The sequence below is a fragment of the Chrysemys picta genome, chromosome 9 (assembly GCF_011386835.1).
Source record: "Chrysemys picta bellii isolate R12L10 chromosome 9, ASM1138683v2, whole genome shotgun sequence".
NCBI lineage: Eukaryota > Metazoa > Chordata > Testudines > Emydidae > Chrysemys > Chrysemys picta.
In genome coordinates this window covers 83,441,545-83,459,391 of record NC_088799.1, presented here as the reverse complement: position 1 = coordinate 83,459,391, position 17,847 = coordinate 83,441,545, and the positions used below count along the sequence as shown (strand labels likewise).

The 17,847-nt window shown below is 45.5% G+C and overlaps 1 protein-coding gene across 2 annotated transcripts in view; it reads right to left on the bottom strand.

The window, feature by feature from the left end:
• LOC101936531 (vascular endothelial growth factor receptor kdr-like) overlaps positions 1-17,847 on the bottom strand; it is a 184,969-nt gene that overhangs the window by 53,422 nt on the left and 113,700 nt on the right. For both annotated transcript variants that reach the window (XM_042851029.2, XM_042851031.2), the window contains exons 12-13: positions 11,042-11,150; positions 2,148-2,441 (exon numbers count right to left, since the gene is read on the bottom strand). In XM_042851029.2, coding sequence (XP_042706963.2) covers positions 2,148-2,441; positions 11,042-11,150 — 403 coding nt within the window. The remainder of the gene's footprint in view (positions 1-2,147; positions 2,442-11,041; positions 11,151-17,847) is intronic.

The following is a 17,847-nucleotide window of genomic DNA, read 5'->3' as shown; positions in this document are numbered from 1 at the left end:
TATATGATGGAAGGAGAAATGTTTTGGGGGAAAGTGTGTTCATGTAGCATGCTCTCAGGATGAATTGCCTCCCAGCCACTACAGACAAAGAAGAAGAAACTGGTAACTCACAGAAGGACATGTTCAAAATCCCAGCTCTTCTGTATGTGTACTAATAGCCAAGCTGTTGTTCCCCCTGCCCCCTCTGCCGCTGTGTGTAGGTGTCTGTGTAGGTGGAAATCTGACTAAGTGAACAAAAATATCTGCAAGGGGAAAAGAAAGTGAATTGCTTGAATGCAATGTGCAGAAAAGGACTCGGTGCCTCCATGTCTGGTTGTTCTTAAAGGTGGTAAGGACACTAGTTATGGGTGCAAGGCCAGTATAGGGAATGACAGAAGGAGTCAGAGTCTCTTCCTCCCTTGGGCCATTGGAAAGAGAAGAGCGATGCATTGATTTATTGTTTTAATAAGTCACCAAGGCACTGCCCACACAGGAATCAGAACAGTGCTAGCTACAGCTACAGTGTGGGTGAGGATTTTCTGTGTGTGTGTGTGTGTGTGAATCTCATGATAATGTCTCTGTCTGCACTCATGAAGGACATTGCATTGAAACTGCTAGTAACAGCTTTACTTAAACATGACTATAGCTAGCACAGTATGGGCTGGTCCTAATCTGAGAGGCAGGGGCTTACAGCAGCATGTCTGTCCAGGGCCGCCTGGGGGGGGGGCAAGTGGGGCAATTTGCCCCAGGCCCCCACGAGAATATACTATTCTATAGTATTGCAACTTTTTTTTATGGAAGAGGCCTCCGAAATTGCTTTGCCCCAGGCCCCCTGAATCCTCTGGGCAGCCCTGTGTCTGTCCCTGTCTGTCTGTCTAGTGCCTACTCACCCAGTAATCTAAGTGCAGAACCCAATTTAGGAATCACAGTCAAACTTCCTATAAGGGACTTTGCTCCCTGCTACATGGGTAGCTACTGTTTATTTAGGGTCTCCCCCATCCTCCACTTCTGTGCAGGGCTTTTTGTTCTCCAGTAGAAGACAGCTGAGAATACCTAGGGCCTCACAGCCCTTCTACTGGCATCTCCTACTTCTTAGAAGTCTTAGGCCTGATTGCCCATACCCACACCAGTATAAATCAGGAGAAACTCCACTGAAATTAGTGGGCTTACACTGGTGTAAAACTGGGACAAGATTCCAGCCTGTTGTCTTTAGATATCCACAGATAGCAAGGACACTAAGTTCTGTAATATTTATTGTTGACACTAAATTTAAAGAGATGGGTTCTTGGAGTCTAGATACAGAAAAGAAAAACCTGCTATTGCTTTAAATGTAAAGAGTGAATATGCTTTGGTTCCATGCTCCTGCCAACGTCCTTTGCAATTACATTTGACGGGTCTAAATCTTGTTAACGTTACACGTAACCATGGTAATCATCATGGTATGTAATCTCATTGGATGTTTTACCAAAGCATGACAAACATTGAATGGGCCACTCAAGGGACATGCTGGTGGGTTGGCAATATATTAGGTGGTGCTCGTTCCTCTGAGTCCGCACTAAACTAATGCCCCAGCGTGGTGTTAGGGGGACATGCTGCTACTGGAGTTGCTGCATGTGGTGACTGAAGATTCCACAGCACTTTTCATAGGAATGGGGCTGGTGCTCTGGTCAAACGCCACTTTCAGTACTACAAACGCCAGCCTTAACCAATTCTCCCTGGTCGTCTCAAGTGGCCAACCTATCCTAAGCTATGGTGCTTAGGCACTGCTGTGCACTGTCAAATAGCTGCAGCATGTCAGGAGGGTGGAGCAGATGGCCTAAGTGATTCCTGTATGTACAGAGCCATGTTGCAATTGATGGAAATCAGTGTAGCTCGATCGAATTCAATGGAGCTATGATGATTTACACCAGCTCAGGATTTAGCCCACAGTTTGTAAATCAGGTCTTAGAGATTTGTAAAGCCATTTGGGATCCTTTCTGATAAAAGGTGCTACATGTATAGAGGTCATTGTAGTCAACTGTTAACACAACAGAAAATACATACAGGCAATACCTACGTATAGAGACTGATCCTGAGCACCTGCCACTCCCAAGGACATCAGCAGGCATGGCAGATACTCAGCACCCTGCTCAGAGTACCTTGAGTTGTTTTCAGACAACCAGGCCTACCTTTAACGTCGAGCTGGGTGTCCTCTTCTCGCACTTCCGTGCTGTTGTGCCGATTCTGAGCGATGCACTTGTACTGCCCGGCGTGTTCCTCTGTGACATTACTAATGGCCAGTGTCAAGGAAATGGAGTATCTGTCAATTTGCTCCTGCATGAAGCTGGCGGGCACCACCTGTGAGGAAGGGTAGTACCACGCCAGGTGATCGTAAATGTATCTGGAGGCTCTGCAAGTCAGCTGAACATCACTCCCCACGATGGTGGTGATCTGTGGCTCCGTTTGCAGACCCGATGGCACATCTAGGGGAAAGAGAAAACACATTTGGAATGAAAGCACAACTGAGAGGATTTTTGGCTGCTTGTTTTCACCTTGAGGGCCAAATTTCAAAGACCAATGCAATGGGATGAGCCAGAAAAATGCATCCCCAGAAACCTGAAATTGCTTGCAAATTGGGTAACTGTGTCCAGTGCCTGCCACTATATAGCTTTCGCAGTTTGGCCCTGAATGTACTGAGAACTACACAATCAGGAATTAACTAAAATGATGTGTAGAATTAGTTAATGCGTTCAGGCTAATGAAGCTAACTTGTAATCAAGTGAGACCGCTCTCCATGCAGACTGATATGCACGCCTGGGATGCTTTCCCTCTGTCTGCAATCAAAGCCACAAGATATTGTTTTATCAGAGTAAAGAAACCCACTCATATTATTATTCACAGGTAACATTGGCTTTCTCTACAATTCCACAATCTCCCCAACCCTAGAAGCCTCCTTTATTTCTACTATACCAATATTTGTCTTCATCACATCTGCCTCAATGGGTATTTATTTGGTCACTGAACAGATGACTTAAAATCCTTGCAGCCATAACTTTTAATAGACTCAAATAAAGAAATATCAGGTGGTATGATACAGTTCACCTGTGACAGAATCCTTGGGTCCTTACTTTTTTTGTTTTTTTACTCCAGACAAAACTTCCACTGGCTGTGTGCCAATGTGAATCCCACTGAAGACAAAAAGAAGTCGTTTCTGAGTAAGGACCCAAGACATTATCCTTGCCCTCTGTGTGAGCCACCAGAGAACTGGAGTGTGAGAAACATGGTCTCCTCGCCTTCTTTTTCTTCTATTTCCAATGACCCGTCCATCCCATGGACCTGACTTTCACAACTGGGGCCCATTATAAACTCAGTGTGCTCTGGAATTATCTCCTTCTATCTGGCAGATCAGGATTTTGGAGCAGTTGAAATGGAGATCTCTGAAGACTTTAAGTCTTAAGACCCAGCATATGCTGGGACAGGACAATTAGGGAGTGTCCATGCTATATAGTCCTCCAGGAAGGATGAATGTTTGCAATAAAGCTGCTTGTTCTTTGCTTTAATGCTGCTCTTTAACTATTCATTAAATGCCTCCTAATAATTAGGATGTAACAGACAGCACTTTAGGAATGACAGAACTATGGCTACGTCTTCACTACCCGCCTGAATTGGCGGGTAGAAATCGATCTCTCGGGGATTGAATTATCGCGTCTCGTCAGGATGTGACAATCGATCCCCGAATCGACGCTTGTACTCCACCAGCGCAGGTAGGAGTAAGCGCCGTCGACGGGGAAGCTGCGGAGGTCGATTTGCCGCTGTCCTCACAGCAGGGTAAGTCGGCTAGGATACGTCGAATTCAGCTACGCTATTCGCGTAGCTGAATTTGTGTATCTTAAATTCCTCCCCCCCCCCCCCCGTAGTGAAGACATAGCCTTAGTGTAGGAGGAGCAGCTACTACACTTAACAGTATGACCAGCTCCATAGTTGAGAAATACCTAATCTGCCACATATATATATATATTTCCAATTTTTTAATTAACATGGCCCACATTAAATGGATTAAAAACTGGCTGATTAGTCTCAAAATGTAATTGTCGAGGGGGAATCATTGTCACAAGTGGTCAGGATGCCAGCTTTACATCTCAGCACTTAGGTCTTTTGCACTTGTGAAATGAAGTAAATGGCCATTGATTGGGGAGAGACTTTACAGTATTAGTACCTTAAAGTTCTACTTTTTCCACAGGGTGAATTCCACTGAGTGACTGTGGGGAAAAATCTCTTTCTTTCCTGAATGGTGGATGAAATTAGAAGGTTTTGGGTATGTGCTGTCTAGGGCTGGGAGTGCTAGCTGGAAACCCACACAGAGGTTTGAGGCATTTCCTGGGTGAGCCTTGAGTTCTTCTTAAGCTGTGCCTTTTTCCAAGCTAAAATCATTTTCAGTTTTCTAGCCTCCCAAATGAACTTTTCACATGCATGTTTTTCTACTAATTTAACATTCTGGGAGCACAGCGTTGGGTTGTTTTACTTTCCGTTTCTTCTGCTGACATTTTTTTATTTAGCATTTTGAATATATTTAGCTGGGACTTCTGTTATTTTCTTCCATCTCATTAGCCTTTCAAGAAGCTCTATCTGCTCTCATAGAATATTCATTGATTTTTAGGTACAGTGGAAAGAAAAAAAAGTCTCTCTCTTTCTCTCTCTCTCCTCCTTCTCCTCCCTTGTCTAGGGAGGAATTTAGGCTTTGAAAGAATGTTACAGTTTAGTCCATCTCTAGACTACTATGCTTTCACAGTCCTGAACCTAAGATGTGATTAATGTCCTCTCTCTGAACAGACACACTATTTTATAAGACACCTAATACGTCTCCTGTAAGAACCAACCATGTGGCCTTTTCTCTTTTATCAGCAGTCTCTGCACATTTGTCTTCTGTATTGTATTACTGGCTAGTAGTAGCGATCACTCTAGTTGTGCGGGATTCCCTAACACAATAGGGAATGCACCATTGGGGGATGGTAAAACGTCAGCATAAATCAAAAGGGAAGTCTGGTTCCATTTGTATTTACAAGGAATTAATTGGTTTTAATTTCCTGTACTTTGCACAATAATGTATATAATTTAAAACTTCTGCTGTTTCCCAAATTCCATGTCTGAGCCTGTCAGGATAGTGGAGACGCCTCCTGCCAGCCATAGAGAGTGTAGAAAGAGCAAGAGAGGGGGTGAGCCTGACAATCTGAAGCAACACAGACCTTTTCATGTGGCCTGTAAACATGTCAGGAATGAGCAAATTGATAGTGGCAAACATTTGTAGAATTGTCCAATTCCTAAAGCATTACAGTGTTTGACAGCAGATTCTTATCTGATGTCTGAAATAGACTATTTTCTTTCTAGTAGAAATCGTTCACTCCATGTTTCTGCATTCTTGTTACAGCCAGATAAGGCTGGAGGATGAGCTGTTGTTATTGTTTATTTATTATTATTATTATTATTATTTTATTATTGAATACAGTAGCACCCAGAGATGACAGCCAGGTTGAAGTCCCATTTTGCTGGGTGCTATACAAACACATAGGGCTAGATTGTAAGTTCTCAGTGCTTATGGGGTGGTGCATGGCTGACCTGCCCAAGTTGCAGACCAGAGACCAAAGGCAGGAGACTCCTCAGAACAGGAATTTCTGATATTTGCTCCTCTCTTGTTACAACAGATTCCAAAGTAGTTACTTCCGATCGGTGTCCCTGACCAGTGGTGAGAGAAGACATGAGTCCTAAAGGTTTGATGTATTGACCATATAGCCTCTTCCCATTGCAAAATATTACTATGTGGTAACTAGATGTCAAAACTGGGGTAGACAGTATAAACTGAAGACAAATCTGATATCTTATTGAAACAGTACGGGGGATTTAACTAAATAGAATGTAAAAACTGGAATAAGAGTTAGGACAGGACATTCCTAATTATCACAAAGTACTGTGAATGCTTTACTTGGGCAAAGCAGTCAGGACACCTGCAGGAAGAGCCTAAAGAGGGTATAGTTCTGCCATCTAATTATATCATTTTCCATTTAGATGGCCCCTTTATATGGTTTGGTTTTAGAGTAATGCCCAACCCCCCTGCAATGAAATGTGTTCTGCTGGCAATGAAACGTATTAAAAGTAGCTTTCAGTGCTATTTCTCTGTGAGTTCTGTAGGCGCCTACCCCGTAGAAGGACAAATGGATTATGCTGATATTCCTGTAGGTCAAAGGGAGTTTTCTTTCCTTTCTGAAATTAGTTTAGTGTTGGTGAAAGTGCCAGGTTGGCAGCCCTGGAGTCTGAAGCGTTGTATTTTTGCCCAGAACGACCATGCAGGTTTCCCCATTATTCCCCATTACACTGCACGGCCAAAACACTTCAACCCTGACCTGAAAGGACTATCTCTAGAGCAAGAGCGGAGTTTGGTCTCCATGACCCACTCTGTACTTAGTTCCTTGGCAAGGATTCCCCACAAGGAAACCAATTGGCTCCAGCTTGGAGAAGATTTCGGTGATTTGGTTACTTGTCCATTTGAAAGTGGCTTGAGACCCATCAAGTCACTTCACATAGGACAATAGGAGATAATGAGAGTTCAAGATTTTTGTGCTCACTAGCGGTTGGATTAACCACCAAGCCCTACACATGGAAGCTGAGCAAGCTCTGGACTTTGGGTGGCTGGGATCAATTCTGCTAAATCTTCTGCTCTCGTCACAAAGGCCCTTCCATCATCCCTGTGTACTTTCAAACCCTGATTCCAGCCAGTGTCCTCAAGTCTCAGATTTAGGCTGCATCACACTCAGCAGCCTCGCTGCTAAAAATTGGATATTGTCTTTTGCCCTACGTCTCATTGTGCAGGCCCCAAACTGGCAGCGTTATAGCAGGTGCTGTAACATGTTGGAAAGCTAAAACCTTGGAGTATGAGGCAGGTCATGACTTGTTTTCATAGGATGTTATATTGCTCTAGCATTTAGATATAGCTCTGCATGATGCACAAGATACTTTCTCTGTCTCCACTTGCAATCAAGTTTCCAAGTGGTCCACGGGGACCACAGAAGTTGTTTGCATATAAGGCTGGTCCTGGTTCCATAACCAGGACCAGCCTTATATGCAAACTTCTGTGGTCCCTGTGATTATGGACGCCTCATGCACACCTCACAAATCATCTCAGTCTCTCCCTCCAGCAGTGGGACTAGATGGTGAGGCAACTCTCCATGTGATTTCTCCAGTGTCTTAGGGCCCTGCGGGTCAAAAACCCAGACATGTCTATTCCACAAAAGATGGGAAAAATTGTGTTTCCTTCTTTGTCAGCCTTATACAGTGTGGAAGGTGGGCAGAGTTTTTCTATATGTGAATCAGGCCCAGAGTTGTTGCTCTTCTGACATCTGCAAGGGGACTGGCTTCTTTGATGGAGTCACATGCACCTCTCAGCAAAGGATCATCCCACCAAGAGACAAAGCAGCAGGTCAGACTTGGTAATATTTTACCAATGGAATCTAAACAATTCCACTTTAGGGACTGTGCTGTCTGCATTTAGCAAGATCCAGTTTACTTGCGATCCATAAATGTCGTCATTCTTCCTTAAACATCTGATTTATGTGAGTTGGTCGCTATCTTTTAATGTCTCTTGTTCTCCCAGGATGGCATGGAACTCACACGCTTCCCTTTAGGGGTGAGAATCTCTCCCCTAGCCCTGTTCATGATCTGGTATATTTCAGATGGAAAGAAGACAATTTTCTGATGGGAATAACCCTAAATGGTTTGATGTAAGCAGCACATGGATAATGAGGGCTCATGTCACATTGTCTCTGGAATGTTAATATAAAATGCCTTCTGGGCTGTTCTCCCTCTCTTTCCATTTTTCTTTAGAGAAACTTGTTACCAAGTAAAAACTCCTTTCAGTGTAGAAGTCAAAGTTCAGCTTTCTTAGGTTTTAAGGCTAGACAGGACCATTGTGATCATATAGTCTCACCTCCTGCATAACACAAGCCATCGGACTTCCTTGAATTAATTCCTGCTTCACATCCCATAGCAGTGGTTGAACTAGCGCATATCTTTTAGGGGAAAAAAAACCCATGCACTCTTCATTCAATTTCCAGTGATGGAGAATCCACCGCAACCCTTGGTAAGTTGTTCCAATGGTTAATTACCCTCACTGTTAAAAATGGGTGCCTTAAACGTTTGCTCCCTGTCTGGAAAAATATTGGCCTTAAAGAAAATTAAAAGAAGGTTTGAAATATAAAACTTCTAACTGCTCCAGAGAAAAACAGCCTTTCTGCCAAGTTGTCTAACAAACGTCTCTGTGGACAAAACAGCTTCATTAGTGGGGTGAAAGGTTTTTACCACTAACAGGCCCATGGGTGGCTGCCACCCTTTGAACCTCATCTTGTTCCACTTGTATTTCCCACATTGAGCAGCCACAAAATTGGTTTTAGTAGAGGATGGAGAGTATTAAAAAGCATTGTGGGTGGAATAGCAATGGGAACAGACTGAGTTGATCACTGAGAAAACCCATCCAAACATAATATCTGGCACTGCTCAGAGCAGAATGAAGCCTACATGAAGGTTCACATATGGCAGTGGTAAAGTGTATAATTAATAACTGATCTCCAGCCTGCCAGGGCTGTTTCAGGGACTTCTGTTGTCTCTCTCTGAAGAGCATCTGAGGAGGAGGGAGAGTCTTTTCCCAAGACCAGAAATTATTGGATCACAGAGCACTCTCCAGTGTTCCCTCTAATTTTTCCCATCCATGTGCAGAATGGATTTTGTTATGTGCACCAATATGGAGGTGATATATGGAGGTGATGTGTGACACATCACCTCCATATTGGTGTACATAAGTAAATTCATGTGGCAGGGTGGGGCCGAGGGGTTCGGAGTGTGGGACGGGGCTCAGGGCTGGGGCAGACGGTTGGGGTGCGAAAGGCTGAGGGCTCCAGCTGGGGCTGCGGGCTTTGGGGTGGGGCCGAGGATGAGGGGCTCAGGGCTGGGGCAGAGGGTTGGGGTGAGGGGGGCTGAGGGCTCTGGCTGGGGGTGCAAGCTCTGGGGTGGGGCTGGGGATGAGGGGTTCAGGGTGCAGAGGGGCTCCCCGGGGCTATGGTAGGGAGAGAGGACTCCTCCCCCAGCTCTCTCTCATCGCAGCAGCACGTGGGCTGGGGGAGAGGCCCCTGGGCTGGGTCAGGCCTGGGAGAGGCGCCTGTCCCCCAGCTGCGGCAGGTTCCGGGCTGGGCTGGGTCAGGGCATCTCTTCCCGCCGCAGCCCTGAGCGCCTGCGTGGTGCTTAATAGGCAGCTGTGCAGCCGCGCAGCTTAGAGGGAACTTCTAAGTTCCAGAGGGAGGTATGTGACTCTGACCACCTATCGCCTATTCCCACCTCTGACAACCCCCAGTGCTGGGGCCTGTGCAGGAGAGTGTTGTAGGCAGGGCTGTCCCTAGCTATTCTGGGGCCCTACGCAGCCCCCCCATGGGGGTGTGTGTGGGGCCCAGGTCTCCGTGGGGGGGGCGAGGCTGTCCCCAGGCCTCCGTGGGGGGGGGGAGGGGCTGGCTTGGGAGACAGGGGGGGACCATCCCCCAGCACTCACTGGCAGCGTGGCTGGGCCGGGCCGCTGCACTTCCCGCTGCTGGTGAGTGCAGGCCCAGCCCTGCTTCAGTCCTCAGGGGAGTGGGGGCGGGGCTGGTGCGGAGCAGGGGCAGGGCCATGGGGAAGAGGTGGGGCAGGGGCTGGAGCAGCACGTAGCTGCGATTTCCTGGTGCCCTGCGCAGCTGCATACTTTGCGTATAGGTAAGGACGGCCCTGGTTGTAGGGCTGCATATATTGGCCTTATGTTGCTCCTGCATTGGAGAAATACCCTGGGGGGACATAGCCATCCTATTATGGCCCCTGCATGCCACCAGGCCAGCATCAATGAGCTGTAACAGAGGGAGGTATGTGACCCCAAACCTGCACCAACTTCATCATTGTTTGGTGACATTTTTCATCTCAGCACTTTTAGGTAACAGGAATGGCAGCAAGGTTTGATGCACACATCCCTTCTTACCCTTATTTCAAAATTTACTGACCTACTTTACAGGCATGGTCCTAAACGACACAGCGTACAAGAGTCCCTGCAGTGGGTAGGGCTATTACTACAGTGTAGTAGTAATAGCCCTGGGTGAAGGATTCATGCTGGATCGTTTATTCAGTGAATTTTGGGTGAAGGATTCATGCTGGATCGTTTATTCAGTGAATTTTGCCTTTTCTTGTGTTCCTGGGCAGACTGTGATGCTTTCAGGGGGATCTGTTATTTGGAATTATTCCTGGATGATTTCCATGAATGACTACTGTGCCTGTAGCTTCCCCCCAAGCAATATGCTGCATGTATTCAACACTCAGCAATTGAGTTGTATTGAATGAACAAGTCACACTGTGGGTCAGCGTTCCCTGACTGGAGAGCTTCACTCTTAGAATCCATTTCCCGGTGTAAATACTAATGGTTGAGAATTTGACATTTGCTTTATATGAAGCATCTGGAATATTTGTTTAAAATTTGCCATTTCAGTGTAAATTCCTGACGGTAGAGTGTGCCCAGAAAGGGAACTCAGAAGGGAGAGTGCACAATTAAGATTAATTTGTTTAAACATTTGGACAAATATGCCAGGCTGTGTAACCTTCTGATTTCACAGATATGGGTTTGGAGTTATGTTATTTGGAGAAATAATATAGAATCATAGAAATCTAGCACTGGAAGAGCCCTCAAGAAGTCATCCACTTCAGCCCCCTTAATTAGACATTAGGAAAAACTTTCTAACTACAACTATGGGATTGGGTCAGGTCCAGATATTGCCCTTGCTTATCTTTGCAAACCTCCTTGACTCCAGTGGGATTGCACCATGGTGGGAAAGGGCTAATTTGACACCTAGTCTGAGAGAGGTGCCGGAGACCCCATGAAGTCCACTAGGGACTTTGCTATTGCCATTGATATTACATGGAAATTGCTTGGATTCTGTGGTGATGGGTAATGGTATGAAACTCTGGGATAGATAAGAGTGCAACCAAGCTTTTATAAAGCAAGCACCCATCATCTGTGCAGCCTGTTATTTACCTGAGACATAGAACTTGATGCTTCTCTCCTCTTTGCCAATCTTGTTCGAAGCCACGCAGTAATAGATCCCTGATGCAGTGCTATGTTCTGTAGTCAGCTTGCTTATGATCTGACAAGCAAAGGGAGAAAAAGAAAGGGGTTGTTTTTAGTGGATCCGTAGTGGGGCAGTGGAAAAGGGCCATAAATGCTGTAGATGAAAGTGTTATATTTTATGGTAGAAAAAGCACAATTAACAAAGGAATCCCCATTAATGAATGAAGCCCAACACCGGTCAAATGTTTCTCTCCCGTCTCCCTTTATCTCAGCCCTTCAATTCACTTCCCTTTCTCACCCCCAGCAACTCCTTCCCTTTCCTTCTTCCCCCTACAAACAGGGCTTCGCTTTGCAACACACCTGTGGGACAGAGTGTGGGACATAGACCCAAAAGGAGGGACACACTAGAAACATTCATGCAAGAACCTGAAAATACAGGGCTCCTCACTTATTCAGTGCCAATAACTTTCCCCACAACCTCACATTCATGATTCTTTATTTCTGCAGTAAATAATTTTCAACAAGGAGAGGACGCCAAATTTTGTGTGGACACTAGGTAACTATGAACCTAAAAATGAGTGATGTCCCTTGAAATGAGGGACAGTTGAGAGGTATGTTCCCCTGGAGCAGGAAAGTACTTGGCCCTGTCTCTGATGAGGTTTAGTTTGTTCTTGTGGGGATTCCTTGGGTCAGAAGCTGCCTCAACACAACAGGTGAAATGTAGAAGACAATAGCAGAAAACTCAGAACACATTGCTAAGACAGTAAGCTGGATTTCAAATGGAGGAGACTCTTTCAGCATCGGTGGGGAAGAACTTTTCAGTGGTTCAGTCGGAGATGTGGGCCAAGTTCAAGTCCATTCTTACTATCTTCTGTTTCTGGAGATCTCTCTATACCACCCTGCTTTGATACATGCCCTTCTGAACAAACTGATTGTCTTGTGGCTCTGGGTCATCATGATGCAACATCACACTATCGTTAGGAAAAGTCAGCTGGTCTCATCTTATTTCTGGATATGTCACTGGTACCGCTAGCAAGGTGCTGAACCCCTCACAACTGAGATGCTCCTGCAAGATTACTTTGCATTTCCCTGGAGTTTTTCACCTGAGGATCTCAAAACACACATTTGGAACAAATATCACTTTCCTTGAAGTCCCTTTTAACGAGTTTGAGAGCCAGAACTTATAGCACTCCCCCTGGCCTTTTGTCCTTATCTCAGAGTGCTTTGATGTGTAGAAAAGCATCTCAGGATTTTCTTTTTAATATCCTAAACTAAATGCACACAAGACATTCCTTTTCTCCTCATAAAGTTTCACCTTGCCTGTGGTTGGAGCAGGGTGGGATGTATTTTCAGTGAGTTGCTTAAGATTTTCTGAGCTTTGGTGCTTTAAATCCTGTAGGGAAATGAGATTCAAAGGTTTGATCCCATGTGAATTTTACATTTCACCTCTGCAGAAGAACAAGTAAATGAAAAGGTGTCTTTGTTTCTCATGGGGACATACTGTGCTGTAGTTAAGCAAAACCAGGGGAAAAATCCAGTTCCCCTGGCCTCCAACACAGGAAGGGTAGTGGGCCCCTAAATGCTGCCACTGCACTTCATTTCTGATGTGTCAAAAACAAAATCACACCAAAGAGGGAACATTTTTTGTACATTTTTTCCACGAGTCCTCCACTTCCCTCCACTATAACACTTAATAATGGCCCTGATTCTGCAAAGTACTTGAACACTTTGATTTAACATTAAACACTTGCTGAACTGGGACCAATATTATCTGCATTATTATCAGAGCTTATATTTATATAAAGCGACAAAGAGTCCTGTGGCACCTTATAGACTAACAGACGTATTGGAGCATAAGCTTTCGTGGGTGAATACCCACTTCATCAGACGCATGTGGTGGAAATTTCCACAGATCCAGACTAACACGACTACCCCTCTGATATATTTATATAGGTTTTTTTAATCGCCCAAACGATATGTGCAGGAATTGCTGCAGTCAGGACTGCGAGTCAGCAGTCTCTGGGATGAAATTGGACAGCTGTTCGACAGCTCACAGCCTCACTGCATGTCAGTTCTGCACTGGAAGTCAAGGAGAATACTAGGTAGCCAGTTAAAATGGCAAGGGGAAGATTGCCGGTAGGCAGAACGTAATTACCCATAGTGGAATTTGGCAAGAGAAACAACCCTATGCTTCTGAAAACTGCCATGAGATCTTACTGTCCAGTTGCTGGTCAAGAATACAGGATTTAAAAAATGGGGTCTATATCCCGAGGAAAAGCCCTATAGCAGGGAAAGGAGAAGAGAAGATGACTAGAAGGCTTGCTATGCAGATGTCATTTATCAAGGAAGTGCTTAGATGTGAAGGTGATTGGACAGGTGGGGAAACATTCCCCATTCTTCCAATTTGGGGGAATTTCTTGGGGAAATCTTACTGAAGAAAGGAGAGAAAGAGTAACAGATTTCCTTCTTTGCATATAATGCACTCAGGTACCATGGTGGTAAGTGCAGTATACTCTCTAGAGATGGCAGATAAGCCCTCAGTTTAGTGTCTTGTCTTAGAAAGAGCACCTCAAGAAGCCCTCCAAAAAGTTGCTTTTACAACAGCAGCATTCAGCAGAGAAATGCATAGGATTTCAGTGGGGAAATTAAGGATTCAAAGTGATTTTATTTAATAAGATGAATCCCTTGAAACCATTATGCACCAGCTTTTCACTCTGGCTTTATGCTTCTGGGTAAATCCCTGAGATCAGGAGTCCAATTATCTTTGCAGCATCTTAAATAAAGTTCTCAGTTGCCAGACTGCCCTAATCTTGTTTCAGTTTGCAATAAAACGACGCTCTGGAACACACAAATATTCCACCGGGGGAGGGGGGGGGGTTAACCAGTTTGCACAAATCTCTCAACCCCTCCCATAGTAAAATCAGACAGGTTTGTCTTTCACTCAACAACATATACCAGGATGAACCTGAACAGAGGGTTAGGAAGCCAGCACTGGGATCTGCTTTTGAAGTGGCCATGGACAAACTTGGGAAACAAGTTCCATGGACAAGTAACCCCTATTAACCCGGAGGGTTAAAAAAAATCATTTCATACACAATGCAGATGTTTCCACAGATGTTCATCAGCTGTTATTCTAGATAGTTTAAAAAAGCCCAGGCTGAACAAACATCAGAACCATTAAATATGTCTGTGCTTGGCCATGAACCACAGGTGGAGATTAGGGGACTGTTGCCATCCCTTTTGAATTAAAATAATTGTAATACACAAGAAAAATGCACAAAAGGAGGGTGAGTGTGGGGAGTGGGATGAAACTGAGCAAATGAAAACATAAGGCTAACATAGGGGAACAGAGGCCTAACAGTGAGGCCTATTAGATTGGAGTCATCTCTCAAGTGAGGTGGAGAACACCTATCAGCTGGGACATTTAAAACAGAACTAGGACAAATCACTGAAGGATATTCTGATGGAATGATCCTACATTGCTTGCAGGGAAGAGCTAAATGATCCAGTAAGTACCCTCCATCTCTTAATTTCTATGCTTAATGTATTTGATAGGCATAGACAGACCTGGAAAATTGTACCAGCAGTAGAAGTATCCTGGCCATAGGATCATAGAATAACAGGGTTGGAAGCGACCTCAGGAGGTCATCTAGTCCAACCCCCTGCTCAAAGCAGGACCAATCCCCAACTAAATCATCCCAGCCAGGGCTTTGTCAAGCCTGACCTTAAAAACCTCTATGAAGGAGATTCCACCACCTCCCTAGGTAACCCATTACAGTGCTTCACCACCCTCCTAGTGAAAAAGTTTTTCCTAATATCCAACCTAGACCTCCCCCACTGCAACTTGAGACCATTACTCCTTGTTCTGTCATCTGGTACCACTGAGAACAGTCTAGATCCATCCTCTTTGGAACCTCCTTTCAGGTAGTTGAAAGCAGCTATCAAATCCCCCCTCTTTCTTCTCTTCTACAGACTAACTAATCCCAGTTCCCTCAGACTCTCCTCATAAGTCATGTGCTGCAGCCCCCTAATCATTTTAGTTGCCCTTGGCTGGACTCTTTCCAATTTTTCCACATCCTTCTTGTAGTGTGGGGCCCAAAACTAGACACAGTACTCCAGATGAGGCCTCACCAATGCCGAATAGAGGGGAATGATCATGTCCCTCGATCTGCTGGCAATGCCCCTACCTATACAGCTCAAAATGCCATTAGCCTTCTTGGCAACAAGGGCACATTATTATCTGCTGGATCCAAAATTTTACCCTATTTTTTTCTGAATAGATCTTTTCAGATAGAATACAGTGTTCTCTGCTGAGTTATAGGGATTACTCTGAAGTCAAATCTGCAATTACTTTGAAATGACACGTTTATAGTGACGTTATCATTGATGAAAGGTGGCAAATTGATACTTGAGAGACCGTAGTCTTCTGTTTTCCCTCTGTAGCAGCCCACACACAAGCGCAGTTCAAGCTTCCATGACACATCGCCCCTTACCAGCGTGACTGGCAATTCAGCTGTGTGTCCAATCAATCCTTTGCTCCTCTGTCAAGACTGTGCATAAGCTGATTAATGACAAGGTATTGCAATGGCAGTTGTACTTTGGATACTTTTCTAGAGGGAGTTGGATTGAAACCCCTATGAATCACTACAGAGAGGCCACCAAATGCCCTCCAGAGATGAACAATTTCTGACCGCTTGGGCTGGCTTTGAACTCATGACATAGAAGGCTTCATTGCCCCTTACATAATCCCTGGGCCACCCAGTCCCTCTAGTCTAAATGCCACATGATTAATAAATAGTTATAATAAAAGCAAGTTAACTAATTAAGTTTAAACCGAACCACAAAAGAGATAAATGTGATCTCTAAGGCAAGTAATGAGAAGACACTGCTAGGAAAAAAAATGGACTGGAATAGTCCAATACATTCCATATGTTTAACTGTGTAATGTTCCTGCACTGATAAAAAAAAAAAAGAAGAAGAAGCTATTTTAGAGGCAGCCAAGATGCATTCCACAGTCACACAACATGAGTGTCCTAAGACGAGCACAGCGTAGCTCGGCTTTTTCTTTAAGCTAGAGTAAGTTGGAGCCAGGAAAAATAAATAATGTTTTCTACCCTTTGTTTTCAGTTCCTTGGTCTCATCCCTCCCTCTTCTGGCTCTAGTTAACAATTCTTCTCTCTTTCACTCCATTAGCTACATGTGGGCGAGATAAGGAGGAGAGGGTAGAAAAGTGATCAGCTGTCTAACGCTGGCAGCGTGGGGAAGGAGATGGCTAGAGGAAGATGAAATTAACAGGAATTTCACTAGAAATCCTGCAAAGAATATATTGAATTAGCTCCTTATTCAGCCACAGGGAGGGCAATGGTATCATACTTGTATTTCATTGTTAAAGTTGCTGTCTTAACTGTCCCAGTCAGATCTTAGCATGTTCATTTAAAAGCTGATAAAGGGAGGTGTGAGGACTAGCAATTAGATAAGAGCTGCTTAACCTCCCTAGGTCCTCCTGAAATTCACCAGCCAGATAAAATCATAAGGCTCCCCACAAAAAACATCTCTAATCAGCTGCATGAACTGGGCAAACTAACCCATCAGATTCTGAACCACATGTACATGTGAAGGAGAGAAAAGTCCCACAGAAACAAGGATTGCATTATCTATGGACCCTGCTATTTTTTTTTGTTTTTACTATGAGCTATTCTCCCAACTTCAGATCAATAGAATCAGTTTTATAATGGGAAAGAAAATAAAGGAATATTATCCCAGCATCTTTCAATCTGAAGGGAAAATCTCAAAGCAATTTACATCTTGGGAGATGCTTTACCTGGCACTAAAATGAAGCCACCTCTGGAAGCTGCTTAACAGTTTAAGACAGGAAGTGAAGACTCCAGTATCCAACCAAAACTGCAGGGAGAAATTGGGTGGCAGAACATAAATTGGCCAAATAGGAATTTGGCCAGGAACTCTGAATTAATGCCCTGGTTCTTGTGACATATGCTGAGGTGTCCAGAATAACCACACATTATTCCTTAAAGCTGAAACTCACTCATGAGTCATCAGTCTTTGGGCAGGGAACTTCACAGAGGCAGAGCGATGAAATTCCCCTCCCCATCTGTGAAAAGGAATAATAACATCAGCTCTACATCCCACAAGGATAACATGAGACTTCATTGATTTTTGTGTGCAAGGCACTTACAGGGTTACCATATTGCAATACTGGAAAAAGAGGACACTCCAAGGGGCCCAGGCCCCGCCCCAACTCTGCCCCAACTCTGCTCCATCCCCAAAGTCCCTGCCCCAACTCCGCCCCCTCCCCTGAGCACCCCGCATTCCCCCACCTCCTCTCCCCTGAACGCTCCGCCCCCCTGCTCCTCCCCCCCGCTGCTTCCCGCGACTCAAATGTTCGCGGGAAGCCTGAAACAGGCAGGCAGCAAGTAAGTTGGGGCGGCGGGAGGGGTCGCAAGCCAGTCCGGTCCCCCTGGCCGAGCGGCTCCCTCCGGCGGCCGGCCCCGGCCAAGAGGCTCTGGCCCCGGTGGCTCGGGCCCAGCTCGGCTTGGGCCCTGGGGCACCAGCCCTGGTTCCGGCCGAGCGGCTCCGGCCTGGCCCCGGCCCCGGCCGAGCGGCGCCGGCCGTTGGCCGAGCACCCCCAGCCCCTGTCCCAGCGGCTCCAGCCCAGCTTGGCTCTGGTCCCAGTTCCAGCCGAGCGGCTCCGGCCCGGCCCCGGCCCTGGCCAAGTGGTGCCGGCCGGTGGCCGAGCACCCCTGGCCCCAGCGGCT